The 27549-nt window shown below is 37.7% G+C and overlaps 1 protein-coding gene and 1 pseudogene across 1 annotated transcript; both read right to left on the reverse strand.

Moving 5' to 3' along the window:
- Positions 1–15468: 15468 nt before the first annotated feature.
- LOC104879475 (uncharacterized) lies at positions 15469–22735 on the reverse strand. Its single transcript, XM_010652335.1, has 3 exons — positions 22543–22735; positions 17730–18655; positions 15469–16578 (listed from the first exon to the last, which is right to left on the reverse strand). Exons 1-3 carry the CDS (start codon positions 22733–22735, stop codon positions 15469–15471), a joined length of 2229 nt encoding a protein of 742 aa, XP_010650637.1.
- A 936-nt stretch (positions 22736–23671) lies between these two features.
- Positions 23672–27168, reverse strand: LOC104879476 (pre-mRNA-splicing factor ATP-dependent RNA helicase DEAH1-like; annotated as a pseudogene).
- Positions 27169–27549: the final 381 nt, after the last annotated feature.

Raw genomic sequence — 27549 nt, forward strand, 5'->3', positions numbered from 1 at the left:
AACCCAGCTTGTCGAAGAAGGCTTGGTGCGCTGGAAGCATCTTCCAGCAAAGGAAGCAACGTGGGAACCAACAAACACGCTCCAGGAGATGTTCCCAAATCTGGACCTTGAGGACAAGGGTCCACTTGATGGAGGAGGTATTGATAGGCCAAGGCGTTCTGTAAGGAGCTATAAGCCGAATCCCAAGTATTTGGGATGAGCTTGTACATAAGAGATCATTGCATGTAGCATGCATGCAACGTAGGCAGTGGGTCTTGCACGTGAAGAATAATGAAGGAGGGACTGGGTCGTGCAGTTGAGAGTTTTTCGTGTGAATGGGTCTCCAGTTATGAAAGGGTCCTCAGTTGGTTGCGAGTTTTACGTCACTTTTCTTCATGCAGTTATGTTTGGTTTTTACGTGTATTTGCAGGTGTTGTTTACGTGTCCAATTATTTTGGTTTGCTTGCTTGTACGTGGCCTTGCTTATTTAAAGCAGCCATCAGTTGTTAAGGGGAGGTCAAGAAGTCATTTGTTATTCAAAGCTTGTGGTACTTTCTCACCCGAAGAGAAACTATTTATTTATTCTTGTATTAACTGTGCTGGGACCTACCAATAGCACAGACATTTGTTTCCCCTGTTATAGAGAAAGTTACAGATCTGTTAGCTCAGGCGTCACTCCGTTCCCAAGTGAAAAAGAAGGCCAGAAGGATGGAGGATGAATTCAAGCTAATCAAATGTTTCTGGAAAAGGTAGAGTCAGTAGAATGGGATAATAGCGTAATGGAATGGTTGGAGGAACTCTGCAATGTTTCTTGTGAAGCAGTGGGTGTAATAAACTTGTTCATCAACAGGAAAGCTCACGTTAAAGGGAACAAGGGAGCTTTCAGGAGAGTTGTCATGGCTTTCAACAGCCTTCGTCTTGGCGTGGAGATGGATCGAATCAATGCCAGGTTGCAGGATCTCTGTGAGAGGATGCCACAACAAGTCGATGACTATTGCCCATTCGACTCTTCAACTGATGATTCTTGCATTATCGAGGAACCTGATGTCATTATTGAGGAACCCGATGTCATCAGCTTTAATGATGACGTACAAGAGATTGTGGCACGGTTGCTCACAGACGACAAAAGCTTCTTGGTGATTTCAATTATGGATATGAAAGGAATTGGCAAGACAACCTTAGCAAAGTTGGTGTATGATAACGATGCCATCGTTCATCATTTTCCTTTCCGTGCTTGGACATCTGAAGAGCAGCCGCCTCTAGATTTTCTCAAGGACATACTGAAACCGATGGACCCCAACAAAAGCATTCCAACATTGTGGAAGGAAGGAGACAACAATAGCTTGGCGGAAGATGAGAAAGAAGACAACAATAGCTTGGCAGAAGATGAGGAAGAAGATAACATTAGCTTGGCAGAAGAGGAAGAAGACCACAATGGCTCGGCAGAAGACGAGGAAGGAGACAACAATAGCAGGGAAGAAGACAACAATAGCTCGGCAGAAGAAGAGGAAGAAGGCGGCAAAAGCACTGCTGAAGAAGACAACAAAAGCATAACAGAAGAGAACAACCAGGGGATGGCTGAAGAAGAAGATTTGTGGGTAAAGAAAATGAGGGAAAGAGAAGAAGAAGAAGAATTGTGGTCTGTCTTTAATGTTGCTTTCCTAAAGGATAAGAAGTGTCTCATAGTTGTGGATGACATATATAGCATCACAATCATCAATAACCTGCTAACAGGATTTTCAGATACATCCAGTGGCAGTCGAATGATTTTGATCTTGGAGGATCCGAGCCTACTTTCAGAGCTTCCGAAGGGGGCCTTCATCTCACACTGCAACTACGAGATGATAATGAGAGTTGGGCACTGTTTACCCATATTTTGAAGCTAACCATACCTCCAGAACTACAAAGTCTTAGAGGAGACATTGTGAAGACATGCTGTGGGGTCCCACTAATCATAAAAAAGCTAGCTGCTGTTCTGTCACGTAAGGACACAACCATTGAGGAGTGGTCAGGTGTTCTTCAGCGGCTCAATGAAGACGAAGAATTTAGGTCTCACATCTTGTATGAGATTAACGGCCGTTTGCCTTTGCACATGAAGCGATGTCTCTTCTACTTCGGCTTATTTCCTCAAAACTTTGAGATCCCAGCAAGAAGATTGATTGCGTTATGGATTGCAGAGGGTTTGGTGTATCCAAAAGAAGAGACCGAAACTCCTGAAGATGTTGCTAAGAAGTACCTGACAAAGCTAATTGGCCAGTGCATGGTCCAAGTAACAAAGAAGAAGGTTAATGGAGAAGTTCAAGCGTGTCGCTTGCCGGATCCCATACGGAAATAATGGTTTTTGAAAGCCAAGAAAGCTACATTTCTTCAACGTCAGACAAGCATAACATCATCAGAGATATCTTTGGGCACTGGTATGGTCCGCCGTCTTGTTGATCATCTTGATGAATCAGATGCCAGCTTTACTCATATCCATGGTCATCACAACACAATTTCAATTCCTTTGAAAGCTCATTATGAAGCTACCTCCTCTTTCATTTCATTTGACACTCGAGAAGGAAGCCTACCAGGAGACAATATTAGGAACTTTCTCCACCGATGCATTTCTAGTGGTTGCTTCCTATTATTGCAGGTCCTTGACCTTGAACATGTGTACAAACCTAATTTGCCAGTGGAACTAGGTAAACTAACTCGCTTGAGGTACCTTGGCTTGAGAAGGACGTACTTGGAGATGCTTCCATCATCCATAAGCAAGTTGCTAAATCTCCTGACACTGGACTTGAAGCACACTAGGTGGTGTTTGTTTTTTTACTTAATTCTAAATAGAACCTTAATGCTTAATAGTGTTAAATATTAGGTTGTTTGTTTTTGTAGTATTTTATTTCTATTAAGTATTAAAAAGTAAAAAAAACCAATATGTTATTTTTTCTATTTAGAAAAAGCTACATATTTTGGCTTTTTCTATTTAGTAAAAAGTTTATAATAAGTCATGAAAAAGTAGAAAAAAAAACAACCTAAATTCTAAAACTAAATTGCTTTTAGCAAAAAGCCAAAAAAACAAACACCACCTAACATCATCACTCTTCCTAGTGTGATTTGGAAGTTGCAACAACTGCGACATTTATACTTGAATGAGAGTTATTGGAGTAAGTTTATGCATCAACCTTCAGCTGGGTCTCTAACAGCTCTTCAAACCTTATGGGGACTATTCGTAGATGAGAAGACTCCAGTGAAGGATGGCCTAGACAGGTTTGTCACTCTTAGAAAATTGGCTGTGAAATTTCGGTTAACTCCATCTCAACAGGAGGCAATGTTGTCACAGTTGGAGGCAGTGGCTGATTGGGTTTTAAAACTGAGCCATCTTCAGTCTCTGAGGCTAACATCAATTGATGAAGAGAATCAACCTTGGGACTTAGATGGTGTTTGTTTTTTTACTTAATTCTAAATAGAATCTTAATACTTAATAGTATTAAATATTAGGTTGTTTGTTTTTGTAGTATTTTATTTCTATTAAGTATTAAAAAGTAAAAAAAAACCATTGTGTTATTTTTTCTATTTAGAAAAAGCCACATATTTTGGCTTTTTCTATTTAGTAAAAAGTTTATAATAAGTCATGAAAAAGTAAAAAAACAAACAACCTAAATTCTAAAACTAAATGATTTTCGGCAAAAAGCCAAAAAAACAAACACCACCTTAGACTTGAAGCCTTTGTTCAACCATGTGAAACTCTCAAGTGTTTATTTGCTGGGTCGGTTAAAGAATCCATCTGTCATGTCTGAATTCCCACATAGTCTCAATACCCTTACCCTGTCTTGGTCAGGATTAACAGAAGACCCAATGCAAACATTGGATAAGCTTCCCAACCTAAGAGTTCTTAGGCTATTGCGTAGATCATGTATAGGGAAACACATGCTTTGCCCTTCAAGAGGCTTTCCACAGCTTCGTGTTCTTAAACTGTGGGAGCTAGAGCAACTGGAGGAATGGAATGTGGAGGAGAGAGCACTTGGAGCTCTCAGAGACTTAGAGATAAGGTCCTGTATGGTGCTGAGGATGCTCCCTGAAGGATTGCGACATAGGACTTTCTTGGAATTGAAGTTAACTGGTATGCCTAGTCAGTTCACTGCATAGGACTAGATTGTGGATAATCTGGTCCAAGCTTCCTTCAGCTTTTACAAGTGTATGTATCAATCCTTTTATTAGGCCATGACAAAATTGGACGTTGTGAGGAAGCAATGCTGGTGGCTAGTTTTATTGGTGTCTGGTTCAATGTCCTGTTCCACTTCTTCATTGAGTTTTGCTTCATCAAAGTTTGTCAAATTTTAGCCTCTAATAATGGAGCTCCCTCCATTTCAGATTGGGGTTCCATTGCTCCAGCCTGCTATTCTGTTGTTGCCATTGATGTTAATTTTCTTGTATTCCTTGCCTTAAATATAAACTGTTTTATGCTTGTTGGTGGTGTTTTATAATGTTTATATGACTTTATTTTAAAACTGTTATGTAGTCTATGGGGCTACCTCATAATGTTTTTATGACTTTATTTTCAAACTGTCATGTAGTCTATGGGGCTACCTCAATGAAGTTCTGGGTTTGTGTTTTACAGTGTGCTTTATGATTACATTTGGATCAAATGGACCAACTATTTGAATGGGTTGACCCTTGTAAGAGACACAGATGATTTTTAAGCTTTCTTATTATCTACAAAAAATGATTAAAAAAAGATAATTACCCTTTTTTTAATTGTTTATCATGATTTGGAGGTAATAGAACTACTACTTAGCCCTTCTATATGAGGATGTGAAGTTGAGGTCTTGTTCAATGAATAATAATGAGTTGGTAAGATCAATCGAGGTCTCATCATGATGGGTTCAATGATGTAGCTCATTTTGAACACAACATTTGGAGATTTAGAGGATAAGGTCTTGTGTAAGGTTGAAAATGCATTCCTTTTCTTTACATAATACAATTGCTTAGAACAACACCTGAGATGCCATTGTTCTGTTTAAGCTTTTATTGGAGGTGGTAATGAAGCAATGCATGTGAGTAGCCCTTTCAATGCTCTGTTCTACTCCTTTGTTGAGATAATGTAGAGAGGCCTAAGAATTTTTTACAAAAAAAAAATTATGAAAATGGATGAAATTTATAAATTTGAAGTAGTCTTAGAGATGCTTAAATCATTTATTGCAGATCAAACTTATCGACTAGGGTACTATTGGTCTTATAATTTTCATTAGTGTTCCTAACAAACATCCACCTCAGTCCTTGCATGGCCTTGTGAAATCTTGAAATGTTCAGCTATACCAAAATGAGGCATTAGAAGCCAAACATGAGTGAGCAGCTCTCTGCCTTGCCTGACCTGCTTGGCATGGTAATTCCAGCAAGGTATTGTGTACACTTGGACATTTTTGTTCATCATCTCCCTTTTTGGTTTCCATTGCCATTGCTACTCTGTCTCCAGGCCTTGTACATATTTAGCTAGCCTGCAGGTGCCTCTGCCATTTTTTGAGTACTCACAGAACTTGATTAAGTATGGCTACTATATTTTTGCCTTTATTCTCCCCTGTGGCAGGCTAAACTTCATGGTTCTGAGACCAACGAATTTTGTTGAGTATCAAAAAAGATGGAGTGGGTTAAACAAAAAGACTGATAAAGCTTTGCGTTTGGGATCAATTAATAAATCTGAGACAACCTCAGAGTCTATAGTTAGAGCCTTTTTCAAACTTCTTGTATTTCTGTGGCCTATAATGTCATGGAAGTTTCTTGATGATTTCTTCTAAACTGGGTCTTGTGTGCTGTAGCATCAGCCCTACTGCTATATCATTAATTCTGTAAATGAACCACTAGATCGTGTAACAAATTCTGACCCTCTTCTTAATTGCTTTTCTAGGTAGCAACTTTAGGGAAATCGAATTGAAAAAAATTCTACATGGCTTGTAAGTTGGCAATTTTGTTTATTTGTTTGTTTGGCCATACCATAGATTTGTTCACTAGTGAAAGTCCATTGTCATAAGAAACAAAATAGTAGGCTTCTCGCTTCTGCTCCCTGGCTACATTTCAACAAAATGTTAGACTGCTTTCAAAGGGGATGAGTGAAGCCCTTTTTCTAATCTTTTATAGTTGTGTTGTCGGGGAATAATGTTATGGTGTGAAATGAACTACTTAAATCATTAATTAATAAGGTTATTAACTGGGTAATATGAAAATGAATGGTTTTAGTTGAAGGAAGATTCCACATGTGACTGGGATTATGGGAAAGGTCAAGGAAGCTATCCCTTTCTCTCCAGCTAAAGGATAAATTTAACGGTTCCAATTATTTTCTGTAGCTACAGCCTAAATTTTGCAGTTCCAAACCCGAAGATTTGAGTCTTGTAGAAGCCTCCTCCTCCTCCGCATTATAGAAAAAAGAGGAGGCAGAATGGAGGATCCATGGCCAAGGTCATTCTCTCATGCGTGGCACAGAAGCTCTCTGTTCTGGTCATTCAAGAACCAGGCCTTTTGAATGGACTTGAAGAAAAGGTCAATTCCTTCTACTTGGAACTGAGTTCTTTATTGAGAGAACGGTCAGAATTAGAGGAGTTCAGGGGCATTGCCTATGATATAGAGGATGTCATTGATGACCTGACACTGAAATCAGCAGCAACAAGGAGCACAGGAGTTCACAATGAGCTGGAGCAGATCAAGGCTAAAATCTATGATGTCAGTAGAGGACCAGCTTCTTACGCTTGGATACCAACTCAACCAGTAGAGGATCAGAACATAGCCAACACAGATGTTTCGCGAGTTATAGAGAAAGTTATAGGTCTTTTAGCTCAGTTATCACTTCGTCCTCAAGTGAGAAGGAAGGCCAGAAGGTTACAGGATGACTTTAGGTTAATGAATGATTGTTATGATCTAGAAACAGAAAATTTAGATGAAAGTGGAATGATATGGATGGAGGAACTCTGCAACATTTCTATTTATGCAGCGGATGTAATTGGGTTCTACACCAACGGGAGGAAACAGTTTAAAAGGAAGGGAACTTTAAGGAGAGTCATCACAGCCTTGGACAGATTGTGGTCTCAGCTTTGTCTAGGCATGGAGTTGGATGCAATCAATGCTAGGATCCAGGACATTTCTGAGAGCTTGTGTACAAATTCATAAGAAAAATCCATACTAATTGAATATACATCAGTAACTTGGAAGAAAGCCTAATAAAAATCCATAAGCTAGTGGACAGACACTTGCAGACATCAATTTTATGTCTTTCACATGAGGAAATCTCTCCCCTTTAGTTTGCCCAATAAGATATTTTTCCATTTCATCCATACCAATCATTTCATTTATTTTCTTCCTTAATTATTAACTACTTTTATGCAAATGGATGTACAAATGAGACTAACAATTCTGGTGAAAGACTCCACCTTCAAAATGAAACTTAAAGCAAATGCAACAATGGTGGAACTCTCATCACCTCAATAGAAACTTCTTTACATGTAAGGATTGAAAACCATTTTTGAGAAAAAGGGAATCTCCATGGAAATGGAGAAAATCGACCCAACCTCTTTGTCATCAGCATTCCTAATTCACAACCAGCCTAATCCTGGTATACATGTTCAGTAATACCAAAATGAGCCATGAGAAGCCAGACATGAGTGAGCAGCTCTCCACCTTGCGTAAGCTCCTTGGCATGTTCATTCCGTGGACAGTGACATGCAGCATAACATAGCATCTCTACCCACACATGACTCATCATCTCCCATTTCTTTTCACAGTTCCATTCCTCTTCTGTCTCCAGGGATTGCAATGACTTGGCGAGCCTACAGGCTTCGGATAACACTGACTTGCTTCTATCTCCTTTCACTTTCAATGGTGGAATTTCAAGGTTCACTTGAAGGACTAACCTTTTACAAGCTTGGATTCTATCTTTTACACTATGAAAAATCTTTGTGGCCTCATCACAGCTGTGTTGAAATCGGATTTGTCCAATTCCATTAGGCAGCATAAAGGGGCGCTTGACCAGAAGATACACCATATAATCTGATACCAGCTTGCTTGCTTCACGGTTTGAGTTCTCCGTAGGGCTTGATTTTTTGTTTAGATCACTATAGTAGCAGAGATCAGTTGCCACGTGCCAGAGGAGAATGCAGGCATCGAATTCTCCCTCAATGCTCCAGCGTAACGTACAGAAACATTTCATCTCTTCTAGCGTCCGTTTTCCTCTGTCAGCACATAATTCCTTGGCTTCCTTAATGCCTGGGGCATGCCTTGATTTCTCCTGAAGCTGTTCAAAGATCAATTTTTTCAAATATTTGGGGACATCTGAATTCTTAGAAGAGCACTCATCCAACATCCGAGGAATGCAAAAGAACTTCCAGACCTCACTGAACTTGATAGGCAAATTTTTGAGGCTGTGACTTATTAGATTGTACCTTGCCATGGAATCAGACCATCTCTTGTTTGCAGGGAAGAGATAAGGTAGTCGGCAACTAGATATGGCTTCACAGATCAGAGTCACTCGTGTTTTTCCTTGCTTGTTCAACCAAATCATGGTCCAGTCAGAGGAACACAGTAGAATAATAGAATAAATCTCCAGAACAATTGCTCCAACCAGCAACAACCATGTTATAGTCACGTCAGTAGTTGAGTACTCATTCTTGTCAATTATCATGAAGCCGATGAATGTTGAGATTGCTGAAAATAGACAGATGAAACGGAGTAGGACATTGGATTTATCATAAGCCTTCATTGGCTTGGTATAGAAGATGTCATACATGAATCCAAGCTCAATCTCAATCACTTTGACAGCTTCTGTCCAAGATATATTATTGAAGGAGGACTTGCTTTTTTCAAGGGTTGTCGGCTCAAGGACGAGATCTGTAAACAAACGCTTGAACTTGGGGAAGAATTTGTTAGCCTTTTGCAAGGGGTCTTCATCTGGGATACTTTGGTTACTGGGGTCTGGCGAAGGTATATTCACCACCTTAGATGTTTCAATTTCTGGCTGGCATGAAACACAATATCCCTCAGCTCTCTTGCAATCACACCCTGCCATGATTGCGGCATAACTGAGCCCATCATACTCTGCCATGAATGCGGCATAACAAGGCCCATTACACTCACACGCACAGCTGTGCCCCTCATCACCGTTCTCCTCATCACTGGTCTCCTCATGAGTGGTTTCCTCATCACTGGTCTCCTCATCAGTGGGAGGGATCACGGAATTTCTAAAATGATCGTTGCTTGCGGACCTTAGAAACCATGTTTTCTCCCCATACTTGATCAGTCCTGTCACAAACATTGGCATGGTTAGAATATTGAGTGGTGTGCCCTTCCAGGACCTCAAAAAGATGCTCAATGCCCACAGAGACTTCAGGAATAGGTGAATCAATTGTCTTCTCCATAATTCATTGTCTTCCAAAGAATAGGCTGTGATGGTGTCCGGGCCTCCAAGGTTCTGTAGCAGAAATGGTAGCCAAAATGCCTTTTGTTGAATTTTGACTTAGTATTTGCTGGAATTTGAATTTTGAATATTGCAGCTGGAGTCTTGCACAAAATCTGCAACATCTAGATATTTTCTTATTTTTATTTGGTCAAGATTTGGTTTCTATTTTATAGGAAGTAGTTATTCATCATCTAGTAGCTTGATTTTCTGCTATTCTAATGTCATTTAAGTTACAAGTTCATGTATTGATTCAGCACTCTTCATCAATAAAATTAGAGCTCCGGTAGCCCAAAAATATATATTTTGTATAAGTATTTAATCCAAATACCAACAAATTGGTATCAGAGCCATAGTTATCTTGAGGGGCCAGTGAGGTGAGTGAACCCAAACACCTTCTAAAATCATTTAGCAATGGAAGAGTCAAGTCTCACAGTTGCACCATCAATTCTTGATGGAGACAATTATGAAACTTGGGCTGTTAGAATGACAGTTCATCTACAAGCACTTGATGTTTGGGAAGCAGTGGAAGAAAATTATGAAGTTCCTCCCCTGGGAGCCAATCCAACTGTGGCTTAAATGAAGTTGCATAAAGAAAGAAGGACAAGAAAGGCTAAAGCGAAAGCTTGCTTGTTTGCTGCAGTTTCACCATCAATTTTCATCAAAATCATGAAAATTGATTCAGCTGCAGAAATTTGGGAGTATCTCAAGGAGGAATACAAAGGAGATGAAAGAATCAAGAACATGCAGGTGATGAACTTGATTCGAGAATTTGAAATGAAGAAAATGAGGGAGTCTGATGCTGTTAAAGACTATGCTGCACAACTTCTTTCAATAGCAGACAAAGTTAGGCTGCTTGGAAAAGAATTTTCCAATGAGAAGATTGTTCAAAAGATATTGGTTACACTTCCTGAGAAATATGAAGCTACAATTTCCTCTTTGGAGAATTCAAAAGATCTGTCAACTATTAGCTTGACAGAATTATTACATTCCTTGGAGGCTGTGGAACAAAGAAGACTCATGAGACAAGGAGATACTGCAGAAGGAGCATTTCAAGCAAGAATGCAGAAAAATGCAGGCCATAAAAATGGAAAGGTGAACAACAACAAGTCGTGTGGCAACAACCAGAAAAATGGAGTTTTTCCACCTTGTCCTCATTGCAAGAAGACAAATCATTCTCCACAAAAATGTTGGTGGAGACCAGATGTGAAATGCAACAAGTGTGGTAAACAAGGACATGTGGAGAGGATTTGCAAAAATCAACAGCAGGAAGAAACTAGTGCAGCAGTTGACTATTGTCAGGAGGAGCAATTGTTTGTAGCAACGTGTTTTGCTAATAAAAGCACCTCTAAAAGCTGGCTTGTGGATAGTGGTTGTACAAACCACATGACAAATAATCAAGATCTCTTTAGAGAACTTGATAGAACAACTATTTCCAAAGTCAGAATTGGAAATGGTGAGTATATTCCAGTGAAGGGCAAAGGAACGGTTGCTATCAAAAGCCAAACAGGTTTGAAACTCATTTATGATGTTTTGTTTGTGCCTGACATTGACCAAAACTTACTCAGTGTTGGACAGCTCGTTGAGAAAGAATTTAAAGTTTATTTTGAAGATAGGAATTGCATTATCAAGGATGTTGAAGGCAAAGAGGTGTTCAACATAAAAATGAAGGGCAAGAGTTTTGCCTTGAATTTACTGGAAGATGAACATACTGCTATTTTACAACAAGATAGCACAACAATGTTTTGGGACAGAAGGGTCGAGCACTTTCATCATGATGATGTGCTCTACATGAAGAAAAATCAAATAGTTGAAGGACTTCCTGAATTAGAAAAAGATCTTCCTATATGTGCTACTTGTCAATATGGGAAGCAAACTAAACTTCCCTTTCCAAAGAAAATATCCTGGAGAGCAACCCAAAAACTGCAACTGGTGTATACTGATGTTGGTGGATCTCAAAAAATGCCATCCTTGAAATGGAATGCAAACAATGTTTGGTGGATCTCAAAAAATGTCATCCTTGAAATGGAATGCAAACAGTTTTGGGCTAAAACTGCAAGTAGAGCAGTATATTTTCTGAACATATTGCCAACAAAAGTGTTAAAGAAGCAGACCCCTTTCGAAGTTTGGTTTGAGTGTCTACGTGCAAGACTTGGAGTTTGCATCTACGAAGTCAAGGAGGAGTGTTGAATTTTGACTTAGTATTTGCTGGAATTTGAATTTTGAATATTGCAGCTGGAGTCTTGCACAAAATCTGCAACATCTAGATATTTTCTTATTTTTATTTGGTCAAGATTTGGTTTCTATTTTATAGGAAGTAGTTATTCATCATCTAGTAGCTTGATTTTATGCTATTCTAATGTCATTTAAGTTACAAGTTCATGTATAAATTCAGCACTCTTCATCAATAAAATTAGAGCTCCGGCAGCCCAAAAATATATATTTTGTATAAGTATTTAATCCAAATACCAACACCTTTATCATATCGCTTTGTTGTGATGAGTTATCTTGGCACTTGACGAGTACGCCAATAAAAATATCAATCACCGCGTCTTTGGTTGTGTAAGCTAGGAAAATGATGCATCTAAGCAATTTTCCGGGTGTATATTTTCTCCTGTTGCCCAAGAGGACGAGCTCAATTTGTGAGAGGAGGCTGACTAAAACAAATCCACGGAGTAGCCAATCATTAAGAAGTCCAATCACTGTTACGGGCAACATTTCCTGGACGGTCCTCCTATTCATGATGATCATGCAGCTAATACCTGAAAATATAACAAACAAAAAAAATTATTGGATTAATACAGAAGATCTGAATGTCAATTGATAATTAGAAGTGACAGAGTTGAATGGACGAGGAACAGAATTCAACATGCTCAAAACCTAATGGATCTTTATAGCTTTAAAAGTGGGATATATCATAATGTGATCCATATACAATATAAATGTTGTCCATTCTAAACCCAATGGACCTTACGGTTTTAAACGAGGGATATCACAATGATTCCCATATAAACATAACATTGTCATTGTTCCGTGGTATTGCAAGGTGGATGGAAAAAGTTTCACACCAGGGTTGAGGTTAAGGATCACATGTAGAGAAGCATTGCATTTGGAGGGAATCACTCCTCTCCATATAGATATTGTTTGCTCTAGATGCAATTCGTGTCTATATGATTAAGATAAGTTATACACTACTACAAACTTTTTTCCCTCTAAGATGGTATCACACTATTAATAATTGATTAAGTAAAAAATTCAAAATTTTGCATCCTCTCTTGCTTTTAACACAGTGATTAGCACATCTAAGCAAATTCTTCCGTGAGCACGTTTTTGGAAATGGGGAGTGATTTTTTTTTCAGAGGGTGTTTCTGATTCAAATAGTAAAACAAAATGCACTTTTGATTTCAAATAATGAAGGAAACTAATTAATTGCTTCGCTACAAACCAGATTCCGACTTGCTTGCGTAGTAAATAGACACTGGCTCAACTACATGACATTACAACTAAATAGAAAAATGGTTTTCTCAGCAACCAAACGGAGCTCAACCCAACACCCAAACTCATTCAGAATTCCACAAACTTACAATGACAATAACCTCAAACTCATTAGTATTCATAAAGGCCAACAAACAAGGATCAAACGGTAACAAATTTGTATGTAATTGAGATTAAAAATTAAAAACAATCTAGGCCAAAGAAAGCATACCCACTTTTCTCCGAGTCTGTGAATGTGATGTGAGGGAGAGAGACACCAGGAAGTGTCATGGGAGGTCAAGAGTGCAAGCAGAAATAGTGAGTGAAGTCTTCCCTCCGTCATTTTTTTTGGTGTGGCATCTGAGTGAAGTAACGTGGATCTCTCTGTCATTTAAAATAGAAAAAGATGCAAGACATTTTATAAACTCTTGCATTTTACGTTGGTCTGAAGCGAGTTCTGGGTGGCCCGATGTTTCTCCGAGATCCACAAAATCCGATTGCCTTATGAATTTTTATATATTAACATTAAGATTTGAGCCGATTGAAGTCAAAGTGGGAATCTATCAATGTGGTTTGTTTTGAGTTAATTACAATAATCGATCCTATATTTTTATCTGTTTGATTCTTCTAGGCAACAAAAAACAATTTCTTTTCTTATTAATTCAAGTGGCAATCCTAAATCCAAACATTATATGTGAAAAAACTCAAATAATATTATCATCATAGGGATGACAATGGGCAGTTCTTTTGGGTATCACCTCGCCTTGCTCCTAGTGGGAAAGGTTTGAGATAAAGATAAAGGTTTGAAGGAAGATTCCACTTGTGACTGGGATTATGGGAAATGTCAAGGAAGCTATCCCTTTCTCTCCGGCTACAAGCTATCCCTTTCTCTCCGAGATCCACAAAATCCGATTGCCTTATGAATTTTTATATATTAACATTAAGATTTGAGCCGATTGAAGTCAAAGTGGGAATCTATCAATGTGGTTTGTTTTGAGTTAATTACAATAATCGATCCTATATTTTTATCTGTTTGATTCTTCTAGGCAACAAAAAACAATTTCTTTTCTTATTAATTCAAGTGGCAATCCTAAATCCAAACATTATATGTGAAAAAACTCAAATAATATTATCATCATAGGGATGACAATGGGCAGTTCTTTTGGGTATCACCTCGCCTTGCTCCTAGTGGGAAAGGTTTGAGATAAAGATAAAGGTTTGAAGGAAGATTCCACTTGTGACTGGGATTATGGGAAATGTCAAGGAAGCTATCCCTTTCTCTCCGGCTACAAGATAAATTTTACGGCTCCAATTATTTTCTCTAGCTACAACCTAAATTTTGCAGTTCCAATCCCAAAGATTTGAGTCTTGTAGAAGCCTCTTTCTCCTCAGCATTATGGGAAAAAGAGGAGGCAGAATGGAGGATCCATGGCCAAGGTCATTCTCTCATGGGTGGCACAGAAGCTCTCTGTTCTGGTCATTCAAGAATCAGGCCCTTTGAATGGACTTGAAGAAAAGGTCAATTCCATCTACTTGGAACTGGGTTCTTCATTGAGAGAACCGTCAGAATTAGAGGAGTTCAGGGGCATTGCCTATGATATAGAGGATGTCATTGATGACCTGACACTGAAATCAGCAGCAACAAGGAGCACAGGAGTTCACATGAAGCTGGAGCAGATCAAGGCTAAGATCTATGATGTCAGTAGAGGACCAGCTTCTTACGCTTGGATACCAACTCAACCAGTAGAGGATCAGAACATATCCAACACAGTTGTTTCCCCAGTTATAGAGAAAGTTACAGGTCTTTTTGCTCAGTTGTCAAGCTTCGTCCTCAAGTGAGAAGGAAGGCCAGAAGGTTACAGGATGAATTTAGGTTAATGAATCATTGTTATGATCTAGAATCAGAATGTTTAGATGAAAGTGGGATGATATGGATGGAGGAACTCTGCAACATTTCTATTTATGCAGCGGATGTAATTGGGTTCTACAGCAACAGGAGGAAACAGTATAAAAGGAAGGGAACTTTAAGGAGAGTCATCGCAGCCTTTGACAGATTGTGGTCTCAGCTTCGTCTAGGCATGGAGTTGGATGCAATCAATGCTAGGATTCAGGACATTCCTGAGAGCTTGTACGTGGACAAATAAATTCAAAAGAAAAATCTATACTAATTGAATATACATCAGTAACTTGGAAGAAGTCTAATAAAAATCCATAAGCTAGCGGACAAACACTTGCAGACATCAATTTTATATCTTTCACAGGAGGAATCTCTCCCCTTTAATTTGCCCAATATAGATATTTTTCCATTTCATCCATACCGATTATTTCCTTAATTTTCTTCCTTAATTATTAACACAATAAGGTAAAGGTTCCCCTTAAATAAAACAAAGCACAAATGGGACTAACAATTCTGGTGAAAGACTCCACCTTCAAAATGAAACTTAAAGAAAATGCAACAATGGTGGAACTCTCACCACCTGAATTGAAACTTATTTGCATGAAAGGAATGAAAATCATTTTTGAGAAAAAAGGAATTTCCATGGAAATGGAGAAAATCCACCCAACCTCTTTGTCATCAGCATTCCTAATTCACAATCAGCCTAATCCTGGCATACATGTTCAGTAATACCAAAATGAGCCATGAGAAGCCAGACATGAGTGAGCAGCTCTCCACCTTGCGTTAGCTCCTTGGCATGTTCATTCCGTGGACAGTGACATGCAGCATAACATAGCATCTCTACCCACACATGACTCATCATCTCCCATTTCTTTTCATTGTTCCATTTTTCTGACTCCAGAGATTGCAAAGACTTGGCCAGCCTACAGGCATCGAGTAACACTGACTTGCTTCCATCTCCTTTCGCTTTCAATGGTGGAATTTCAGTGTTCACTTGAAGAAGAAACCTTTTACAAGATTGGATATTTCTATCTTTTACAGTCTGAAAAATCTTTGTGGCCTTAGCACAGCTGTCTCTAAATCGGATTTGTCCAATTCCAGGAGGAAGCATAAGGGGGCGCTTGAGCAGAAGATACACCATATAATCTGATAGCAGCTTGCTTGCTTCACGGTTTGAGTTCTTGGCAGGGCTTGATTTTTTGTTTAGATCAGTATCGTAGCAGAGATCAGTTGCTAGGTGCCAGACTAGAATGCACTCATCGAATTCTCCCTCAATGCTCCAATGTAAGGTAGAGAAACATTTCATCTCTTCTAGTGTCCGTTTTCCTCTGTCAGCACATAATTCCTTGGCTTCCTTAATGCCTGGGGTATGCTTTGATTTCTTCTGAAGCTGTTCAAAGATCATTTTTTTCAAATATTTGGGGACATCTGAATTCTTAGAAGAACACTTCAACATCTGAGAAATGCGAAAGAACTTCCTAACCTCACTGAACTTGATAGGCAATTTTTTGAAGCTGTAACTTATTAGATTGTACCGTGCCATGGAATCAGACCATCTCTTGTTTGCAGGGAAGAGATAAGGTAGTCGGCAACTAGATATGGCTTCACAGATAAGAGTCACTCGTGTTCTTTCTTGTTTGTTCAACCAAATCGTGGTCCAGTCAGAGGAACACAGTAGAATAATAGAATAGATCTCCAGAACAATTGCTCCAGCCAGCAACAACCATGTTATAATCACGTCAGTAGTTGAGTACTCATGCTTGTCAATTATCAAGAAGCCGATGAATGTTGTGTTGGGAATTGTCCCAAATTCCTAATTAGTAAATATTCCTTTTTTGTAAAGAACATTGTATAGAATATTTCTAGGTTGATATATTATTGTAATATTAGACTTCCTTATTCAATAAGGAAGGTTGTTGGAAATATCTCTATAAATATTCTGGGTCATGAGGGGAAAAAGTTATGAGATGGAGATGGGCCTGGGCCTATAGAGACTATACGAGGTGGATAGAGATGTGAGGAAGAACGGGAGGTACCTGGTGGAGCGAGAGGGCTCGTAGTAAGGTATGGATACAAGGAGTGGAGAAACATGGGATGTTTCGGGAACCCAATAGTTGTATCTGGTTTTATCCTCTGTAATATTCTCTATCGTATAGTGGAATTATTCTCTCTCATCCGTGGACGTAGACATGGTTGGCCGAACCACGTTAAAACCTCGTGTACCGTATGTGTGATTGTTTTTCTTTGGCGTGTGTTTTCTCTAATTTTTTTGTTTCTCACGGGTTGGGAATTCGGTTTAATTCCCTACAACTGGTATCAGAGCTTGGGTTGAAGATTTCTGGAAGAGTAAAAGATCACAAAGCACACAAGATGAAAACAAAAGGAATTTTCACTGAAGGTGGAGTCAATTGCTCTTTCGTGGTGATATGATACAAAAAGGTTTGTGTCATGGAGAGATTGAAGATTAACTTCATGTAATTTGGTCCAAGGTGGAGATTGTTGGGAATTGTCCCAAATTCCTAATTAGTAAATATTCCTTTTTTGTAAAGAACATTGTATAAAATATTTCTAGGTTGATATATTATTGTAATATTAGACTTCCTTATAGAATAAGGAAGGTTGTTGGAAATATCTCTATAAATATTCTAGGTCATGAGGGGAAAAAGTTATGAGATGGAGATGGGCCTATAGAGACTATACAAGGTGGATAGAGATGTGAGGAAGAACGGGAGGTACCTGGTGGAGCGAGAGGGCTCGTAGTAAGGTATGGATACAAGGAGTGGGGAAACATGGGATGTTTCGGGAACCCAATAGTTGTATCTGGTTCTATCCTCTGTAATATTCTCTATTGTATAGTGGAATTATTCTCTTTCATCCGTGGACGTAGGCATGGTTGGCCGAACCACGTTAAAACCTCGTGTACCGTATGTGTGATTGTTTTTATCTTTGTGTTCTTGAACTAACATCGTTGGCATCAAAGCTTCCGCTGGCACAACATGTTGAGATTGTTGGAAATAGACAGATGAAACGGAGTAGGAGATCGAATTTATCATAAGCCTTCATTGGCTTGGTATAGAAGATGTCATACATGAATCCAAGCTCAATCTCAATCACTTGGAAAGCTTCTGTCCAAGATATATTCTTGAAGTAGGACTTGCTTTGTTCAAGGGCTGTCGGCTCAAGGACGAGATCTGTAAATAAACGCTTGAACTTGGGGAAGAATTTGTTAGCCTTTTGCAAAGGGACTGCATCTGGGATACTTTGGTTACTGGGGTCTGGCGAAGGTATATAGTCGTCAATGACCTCTGGGCCTGGATGACGGATAATGGAATCTCTAAAATGATCCATGCTTCCGGACTTTAGAAACAAAGTTTTCTCCCCAAACTTGATCAGTCCTGTCACAAACATTGAATAGGTTAGAATATTGAGTAGTGTGCGCTTCCAGGACCTTAAAAAGATGCTCAATGCCCACAGAAACATCAAGAGTAGATGAATGAAGGGTCTTATCCATAATTCATCATCTGCCAAAGAATAGGCTGTGATGGTGTCCGGGCCTCCAAGGTGGTGTAGCAGAAATGGTAGCCAAAATGCCCTTATCATATCGTTTTGTTGTGATGAGTAATCGTTTCCAGCTCCCAGGCACTTGAAGAGTACGCCAATAAAAATATCAAACACCAAATCTTTGGTTGTGTAAGCTAGCCAAATGGTGAATCTAAGCAACTTTCCGGGTGTATATTTTCTCCTGTTGCCCAGGAGGACGAGCTCAATTTGTAAGAGGAGGCTGACTAAAACCAATCCACGGAGTAGCCACTCATTAAGAAATCTAACCACAATTACAGGCAAAATTTCTTGTACAGTCCTCCTATTCATGATGATCATGCAGCCAATACCTGAAAATATAAAAATAAATTATCAGATTAATACAGAAGATCTGAATGTCAATTGATCATTAGAAATGACAGAGTGAATTGATGAGGAACAGAATTCAGCATGCTCAAAACCTAAACCTTTTGACACATCTCAATCATACAATACTACTATGCTCTTTTCTTGTAGATATTACTTGCTCTTGACCCAATGGACCTTTAAAGCTTTAAAAGTAGGATGTATCCATATACAATATAGAGATCACAATGATTTCCGTATAAACACAACATCCTCATTGTTCCATGGGATTGCAGGGTGGATAGAAAAAGTTTTACATTAGGGTCGAGGTTAGGGATCACATGTAGAGAAGCATTGCATGTGGAGGGATTCGCTCCTCTCCATATAAATATTATTTGCTCTAGATGCAATGCATGTCTATAAGATTAAGAGAAGTTGTACACTACTACAAACTTTTTTCCCTCTAAGACGGTATCACACTATTAATAATTGACTAAGTAAAAAATTCAAAATTTTGCATCCTCTCTTGCTTTCAACACAGTGATTAGCACATCTAAGCAATTTCTTCCATGAGCACATTTTTGGAAATGGGGAGTGATTTTTGTCAGAGGGTGTTTCTGATTTCAAATAGTAAAACAAAATGCACTTCTAATTTCAATTTTCAAATAATGAAGGAAACTAATTACTTCACTACAAACCAGATTCCGACTTGCTTGCCTAGAAAATAGACACTGACACAACTGCATGACATTACAACTACATAGAAAAATGATTTTCTCAGCAACCAAACGGAGCTCAACCCAACACCCAAACTCATTCAGAATCCCACAAACTTACAAATAACAATAACCTCAAACTCATTAGTATTCATATGGGCCAACAAACAAGGATTAAACCGAAGCAAATTTGTATGTAATCTAAGCCAAAGAAAACATACCCACTTTTCTCCGAGTCTGTGAATGTGATGTGAGGGAGAGAGACACTAAGAAGTGCCATGGGAGGTCAAGAGTGCAAGCAGAAATAGTGAGTGAAGTCTTCCCTCCGTCATTTTTTTTTGGTGTGGCATCTCAGTGAGACCTACTTCTTGGTTTAAAATTGCAGATACGGTCTCTCTGTTATTACTTTAATTAGCGCGGGTCTGGAGTTTTGTGTAGTAACGTGGATGTCATTTAAAATAGAAAAAGATGCAAAAAACTCTTGGATTTTACGTTGGTCCCAAGCGTGTTCCCGGTGGCCAGATGTTTGTCCGAGATTGACAAAATCTAGGTGACCCTATTAATTTTTATATATTAACATTAAGATTTGAACTAATTAAACTCAAAGTGGGAATCTATGGCTTGTTTTGAGTTGATTACAAAAATCGATCCTTCATTTTGATCTGTTTTGATTCCTCTAGATAACAAAAATGAATTTCTTTTCTTATTAAATCAAGTCCTAATCATAAAGCCAAACATTATATGCCAAAACACTCAAATAATTTTATCATTATAGGGATGACAATGGGCAGTTCTTCGGGGTACCCGTTTCGTCTTGCTCCTGGCGGGAAGGGTTTAGGATAAAGATAAATAGATTTGAGATGAATTTAAGAAATTTTTAAAAATTTAGGATGAGTTTGAGGCGGGTTCAGGTAGGACTTTGTCCCACCCCATCCTGAGTACATACGATGCCTTTAAATTATAATGTTATATATCCTTAAAATCATAATATTAATGTTGTTATTTGTAATGTCATAATCACATGTTATGTTTTGTTTTCAAAAAGCACTAAGAAAAAAAACTTGTTAAGGAAATTGATTTTCTATATTTGGTTGTCCTATGAAAAATATTAAATAAAATTAAATAAAATTAAAAACTTTTACATTTTTAAATAATTCAATCTTGATATTGAAAAGTTCAAATAAATGAAATGAATTTGAAGTGACATAAAATATTTATTGACTTTAAATCTGATTTTTATTTTCTTTTATTTTTTTTCCTTTATTTTTTTTCCTTGCATTTTTATATAATCAAACAAAGTCATAGTGTATTTATTTAGGAAGTTTCTCTGGCATGATTTCTTTATGATCTTTCTATGTTCATTATTTTTTGGGATAATGGATTCCCACCTCAAGTATTAAGATATATTTATTTAAGTTTTCAAAGTGAATAAATTAGTGAGGACTTGATTATTTGTATCCTTTGGAGGGTTTTTCTATATTATATTTGGTGTTCTTTTTTTGATTGAATGTTTTTGAATTATTATTATTCATTATTATTAGGATGTTATTATTGTTGAGAGGGAAAATTTTGATCTTTAATTCATTTAATTACTAATCCATCCAGGATTAACCCATGAAAGAATTTGAATTGGACTAGATATAAAAATTTATTTCATAATTTAAAAATTCTCTTGAAAACAAAGAATTTAAAAACGTTGAGAAAAAAAACATGATTTTTCTTTACATATTAATTAAGTACAGTTGGTTGACACATGTTTTTATTTATTTATTTATTTTTATATATATATTTTTTAATGAAGTTAATTAGTTCAACTCTCTTGAGTGCATGTTACGTCTGTTATCATTATAATCTAAAAATTTAATTTAAATTATTAGATAATATGTCAACAAAGCAAAGAATCTTCGCAATGAGAAAACCTTAAATTTAGTATCTTCATAATATTAAAATTGAAAAATAAAGTTGTGGGCCTATCAAGTTGATTTATAGCCATTCAATATAGTGTGAATGTTAATGGATAGTGAATTTTAATAATATTGGAATTAGTAGATAGATAAAGTTGGAAGATATATGAATTTTAGAGTATGTTTGACAATATTTCTAGGAAACATTTTTAATATTTCTAATGGTTAAAAGTTTTTATCAAAAGAATTATTTTCAAATGCTAAAATAACTAGAAATAGTACTTCCCAAGATCACTACTAAATAATCTTCATCATCAATTCTTTTGGATCTCAACATTGTTATCAACATGCTAAAATTGAAGGATTTTTTTCTTTCCTGACTTTCTAAATGAAGTCGTATTCCTTTAACTATCATGTGAAGCCAACTTAGGCTAAATTTTAGTTTATATTTCCAAGGGATGGTTATTCATATACTAAAATTAATGAGTGTATACCATATGAATGGTTATTGATATGCTTATGACATTTTTAAATTAATACATCAAACTCATGGGTATGGATCTTTCTCACTCACGTGATATCATCTTCATTCATCTACCACTATTAAATAATATTTTATTACTAAGAGAACATGCGTCCTAGGCCTTCTATCACCGGGATAATCCAATGATAAAAATATAAAAGAAATAAAGAGAGAGAAAGACAAACAAGGTACATTTAACTATTGAACTGCCAATTTTCTTAAAAGAAGTTTAGGGTTTATTTGACAACTGTTTTCAAGAATAATATTTTGTTCTCCAGAAAAAAAAAAAAAAAAAACATGTTAGATAACTAGAAATTATTTTCTGTTTTATGTTATTAAGAATAAAAAACACATTAGGCTTTTAACAATTTTATTTTTTTTGTGGTTCAGAGTCAAGAGGGTTGAGAAGTTTCATACTCTTCATTGTTGTCAGGTTCTCCTTTGCTTAGTATTTCAATTAATCACTACTCTGATTACTTAGCAGAAATGATACAATTTAACTAGACATAGCTTCTGGGGTGTGGGTTCAGCTAATAAAACATACCCTTTTTTGAGGTGAAATTTGTTTTGAACTTGTAATAATATAATTTCAAGATTGTGGTTCTCGCAATAAGCTTCGAGTGTGAGATCAATTAATCAATCTGATCATCTGTGAAGTCTATTGTTGAACAATCAAACTAAGCTTAAACGAATAAGATCGAGAAGGCTATAAACACAGAAATGGTGAAAGCTTCCCACCAAGCTTTCACCAAGATGTATTCTGGAACAAGAATGAACCAGATCTGCAAAGAAGTGCCTGAAAGTGTCAAAAATGTAGTAAGCCTCATGCAGCATGGCTGACTTGGGGGTAATGCTGCTCCCTGCATCTGTATTAGAATGACCTACTGCAGTTTCCTCTAATATCACTGTCCCCAGCTGTGAAATCTTAATGTCTAATGCCATTTGAACTATACTTGTCCGTGAATTTTAGATAACTAGGCACTGGGTCAGGACAAGTTAGCAAGACTTCTCATGTCTTTTTTAATAAAAAGATAATTACCCTTTTTTAATTATTTATCATGATTTGGTGGTAATAGAGCCCTTGTATATATGAGGATGTGAAGTAGAGGTCCTATTTCATGAAGAATAATGAGTCGGTAAGATCAATCAAGGTGTAGACCCCGCATTTCGGCTCATGCACTTCAACTCGATGACGAGCTCTTTTTTTATTTTAAAATGATTTTATTGATTTATAAAATGACTTGGAGTCGCTATTTATTTTTGTTTAATTTTTAAAAAGGTAAACAAAATAAGAAGGAAAACCCTAAGTATGATTTCTTAATTTAGAAAAGGTGGTCTGTGAAAAACCGGATTAGGCTCGGGGGTCAAGTTACTTATCGGAAAGGTACGGTAAAGACCGTAGCACCTCTCTAAGTCCCTAAAAACGGGTCTCTACTAATAAAATAAAGCAATCATGACAATTAGTAAGAAGATCAATGGATATCCAAAAAGATCATGCACATACGAGAATCTAAACATGCATAAAAATGACCAGAGTGAGAATGAGAGTGTATCTTAACAATGAGCCACAATGTGCTATCAATAAAGGAGGTTAGTGCACAAATAATGGACACAAAACATAGCTCACATGCCACTAAATCGAATACGAAATCATCATATATCACAATTCAATCAAATTGATTTTCAAAGGAAACATCCAATAATGTTGGGCCCCCACCAAAGCCCGTTTTAAATCCATTCCATAAATTTCATCATTTGGAATTACAAAATTGAATTAATGCTTATTTTAAAACCTTTCAAAAATCATGGAATTTATGAAAATTGCTTGCCATAAGGGAAAATGGCAGCAAATTTTTATTAAAAAGAAAGAAATTTTTGGAACGTAAAAAAAATAAAAATAAATTCTAAGGATGAACGAGAATTTGAAGGATCAAGATTATTAAAAGAACTAACATTTTGAAGGTAATTTGCAAAATGGGACTGAGAAAACATTTTTTTTTAAAATCAAAGAGAAAAAAAAAGTAAAGGGAGATGACACATGCATTAAGGTGGCCATGCGGACCATTGCTCAACACAAGAGGCTATAGCCATTCCCTTGTCCTTACTGCCATATCAGTGTGACCTATACTGCATGGGGCGTCTGAACCTTGAAACCCTTTCATAACCATATGAAGGATAGAAAAGGGGGCCCATGCCTGGAAGGTCTTCGTCTTCAACTGGCGGCCATGCAATCCCGATTCATTTAAAAGAGGAGCATTCTGAACACTCTATCTCAACAAACTCCACATAAGCAAATCCTTTACTAATCCAAATAGAATATTAGTTGAGAGCGTTCTTTCATGGGCCTCATCCACGATCACCACGCTGTAGCTTGCCAGATCTGGTTCACCAAGGAATTCTCTCAATAACATTCCATCAGTCATATATTTTAGAACCGTCTTTTCTGTCGTGCAATCTTCAAAACGGATAGAATAGCCAACCTCATGCCCAAGTTTAACGCCCATTTCCTGAGAAACTCGAGCTGCAACACTCATAGCAGCAACTCGCCGTGGCTGGGTACGTCCAACCTTTCCACGCTTTGTGTACCCAGCTTCATGAAGATATTAAGGTATCTGTGTGGTTTTCCCAGAACCAGTCTCCCCAACAATAACAAGAATCTGATGATCATCTACTGCTTTGAGCAATTCATCTCGATATGGATAGATAGGCAACATTTTTCTATCTTCCTGAAGTTTCTCTAATTCTGATTTTGCGACATAATCATCATGAGGCTCAGCAAATAAACCATCTTCAAACTAGTCACCATCCATCACAGATGCCTTGATGAATTCAATCTGGTCCTCAAATACAAACTGACAGTCATCTGACTTTTGGTTTTTATCTTTTAAACCAAATTTTAAGGTTGCCTTTCCAATTTGATGCTCCTCCCATGCCTCTTGTTCTGCAAATGGATTAATCTTATCATTTGCACTTGAGTCCCTATAACACTGCAAAGCCACAGCAATTCTCGTCTCCTGATTTACACCCCCTTCCTGATCATAAGCTTCAAACATTCTATACTCATTTATATCATCAGTTTCTTCTGACCTCTTCTTCACAAGATCGTATATTTCCCTTTTGTACCTTAGTTCACGCTGTTCTGCTTCAATCAACTTCACGCCATCAAGGAGATATTGTTCATCTTCTATATCATCTCTAAGCTCCTCCAGTTTCTTTTGCTCCATTTTCTTTAAATATTCTTGTCTTGAAACTTTTCTTAAAGCCGAAATGTCATCTTCCTCCATAGCATTAGATCTCCGGATTGCTTCTTCTTCCTCCTTCCGTGATAACTTTGGCTCTGTTAACTTTCGTGTCCCTGCTGCATCCCGTTGTCTTATATTCTGCTATTGTGTTAACGAGCATCGGATTGTGGCCCTTCCGGTATCGAGCCAGCCATGAATCATCAAACACCACACCCTCCATGCATTTTCATTCATTCCCCACCGACCCATCACCCTATCAGCACGTGGAACCCTCTTAGTCAAGGATGATACTGCTACGGCCAATTAAGCTTCGCTTCTTGGCTGTGGCTCTCGACCTTTGGCTGAACTGGATTCATAGGTTCAATAAACACAGTGAACGAAATAGCTAGGCAATCCCATTCCCAATGGAAGATGCAGCCATGGTTTCCCATGCGAAGTTGTGGGAAGCTTTACTGGGATCATAGAACAAGGACGCAACACCCATAGCTACCTTCAAAATGTCACTGACAAGACTGAAGTTGCTGAATCATTTGGATGTTCTTGTGATCAATTCTGCTCTTAGATGACATCCAAACTTTGAGAATATGTATCCCTTGTAAGAATTCACAGCCAGCCCTGATTTCTGTCTCTCTCACAGCCAATGTATTGAACAAGATCCAGGAATAAAAGGCAACCACAGAAGAGAAGAAACCATAGGAACAGAGCATGAAAGAAAACAAAATAAAAAAAACATCCTCAAATGAGGCTTCACATGGGTCATCAGTGAGCCCTCTGATTAAGTGAGAAAAACCACATCAAATACGACTATTGGCATGATTCTTAGGTATTTCGCAATAGAGGCAAGGTATATTAAGATCAACAATGGCAAACACAAGTTCAAGATTATATATCAACAAGCAACAAGTGGCCTTCATCATTCACCCCAAGCAAACCAATAAATATCCAAATATCGACAAGAAATGTAGAGGGATAGTAAGGATCCGAATCAAACAATAAACCTGTTGCATTCATACCTGAGAGTACCCTTCTTTAGTAAAGCTCTGTTCAGCTTCAAACACCTTAAATCCACCTCCAATGCCAACGAAACTAATGAAACAGTGGAGCCATCCTCCTCTACTCTCCAAATATACAGCTCTCCCTCTCTCTCACTCTCTGGTTATCTCTCAAAACTTTTCTTCCAAGGTCCCACGAAAACTCTCCCTGTTACTCCCCTCCAGCTTGCTACCTCCAAGCTAAACGAAATCCCCCTCAAAATATCTCTCTCAATCAGCAAGAAAAAAGCACCCTTTCACCTACAGCTGGCTACCCTCAGAACAGAATACACGCTCCTGCAGAATCTCCCTTTACAAGTGTCCCTTTTCCATTAGCTCATTCAAAACACTAGCTGATTCCCTAGCAGCCGATCAGGAGGCAGCACATGGCTCTTTGAGAGCCCTCCACCTGGCAAAAATGAGCTGCAGGAACATGAAAAAAAGGAGCCCCAAAAATGGGGGTCTACACAAGGTCTCATCATGATGGGTTCAAAGATGTAGCTCATTTTGAGCTCAACATTTAGAGATTTAGAGCATAAGGTCTTGTGTAAGGTTGAAAATGCATTCCTTTTCTTTACATTAGACAATTGCTTAGAACAACATCTGAGACACCATTGTTCTGTCTAAGCTTTTATTGGAGATGAATGAAGCAATGGATGTGAGTAGGTCTTTCAATGTTCTGTTCTACTTCTTTGTTGACATCATGTAGAGAGGCCTAAGAATTTTTACAAAAATAATAATAATAATAATAATAATAATAATAATAATTATGAAAGTGAATGTAATTTATAAATTTGAAGTAGTCTTAGAGCTGTTTAGATGATTTGTGGCATATCAAACTTATTGACTAGGGTATTGGCCTTTCTCTTAATTTTCATCAGTGTTCCTAATCGATATCCACCTCTGTCCTTGCATGGCCTTGCAAAATCTTGAAATGTTCAGCTATACCAAAATGAGGCATTAGAAGCCAAATATGAGTGAGCAGCTCTCTGCCTTGCCATGATGATTCCATCAAGCCATTTTTTGAGCACTCACAGAACTTGGTTAACTGTGGGAACTTTATTTTTGCCTTTATTCTCCCCTGCTGCAGGCTAAACCTCATGGTTCTGAGACCAAAGAATTTTGTGAGTGTGGAAAAAAAAAAAACAAAATTGGGGTAAGATGGACTGGAGTGGGTTAAACAAAAAGGATCAATTAATAAATCCGAGTCAACCTCAGTCTATAGGTTATAGCCTTTTTCAAACCTCTTGGATTTCTCTCGCCTATAATGTCATGGAAATTTCTTGATGATTTCTTCTAAACTAGGGTCTTGTATGCTGTAGCATAAGCCCTACTTCTATATCATTAATTCTGTAAAGGAACCACTAGATCATATAACAAATTCTGACCCTCTTCTTAATTGCTCTTCTAGGTAGCAACTTTAGTGAAATTGCATTAAAAAAATTCTACATGGCTTGTAACTTGGCAATCACCATTGGAGACA

Source organism: Vitis vinifera, chromosome 5, assembly GCF_030704535.1.
Source record: "Vitis vinifera cultivar Pinot Noir 40024 chromosome 5, ASM3070453v1".
Lineage (NCBI taxonomy): Eukaryota > Viridiplantae > Streptophyta > Magnoliopsida > Vitales > Vitaceae > Vitis > Vitis vinifera.

What these genes read in the sequence shown, in the direction of transcription:
- LOC104879475 (XM_010652335.1), bottom strand. Translation starts at nt 22,735, where the DNA reads ATGGCATTAGACATTAAGATTTCACAGCTGGGGACAGTGATATTAGAG. An exon ending in TTGTTCCAGAATACATCTTG is followed by an intron (nt 18,656 to 22,542) that starts GTGAAAGCTTGG and finishes TTATATTTTCAG; the next exon opens with GTATTGGCTGCATGATCATC. An exon ending in GAAGCTTTGATGCCAACGAT is followed by an intron (nt 16,579 to 17,729) that starts GTTAGTTCAAGA and finishes TTTACTAATTAG; the next exon opens with GAATTTGGGACAATTCCCAA.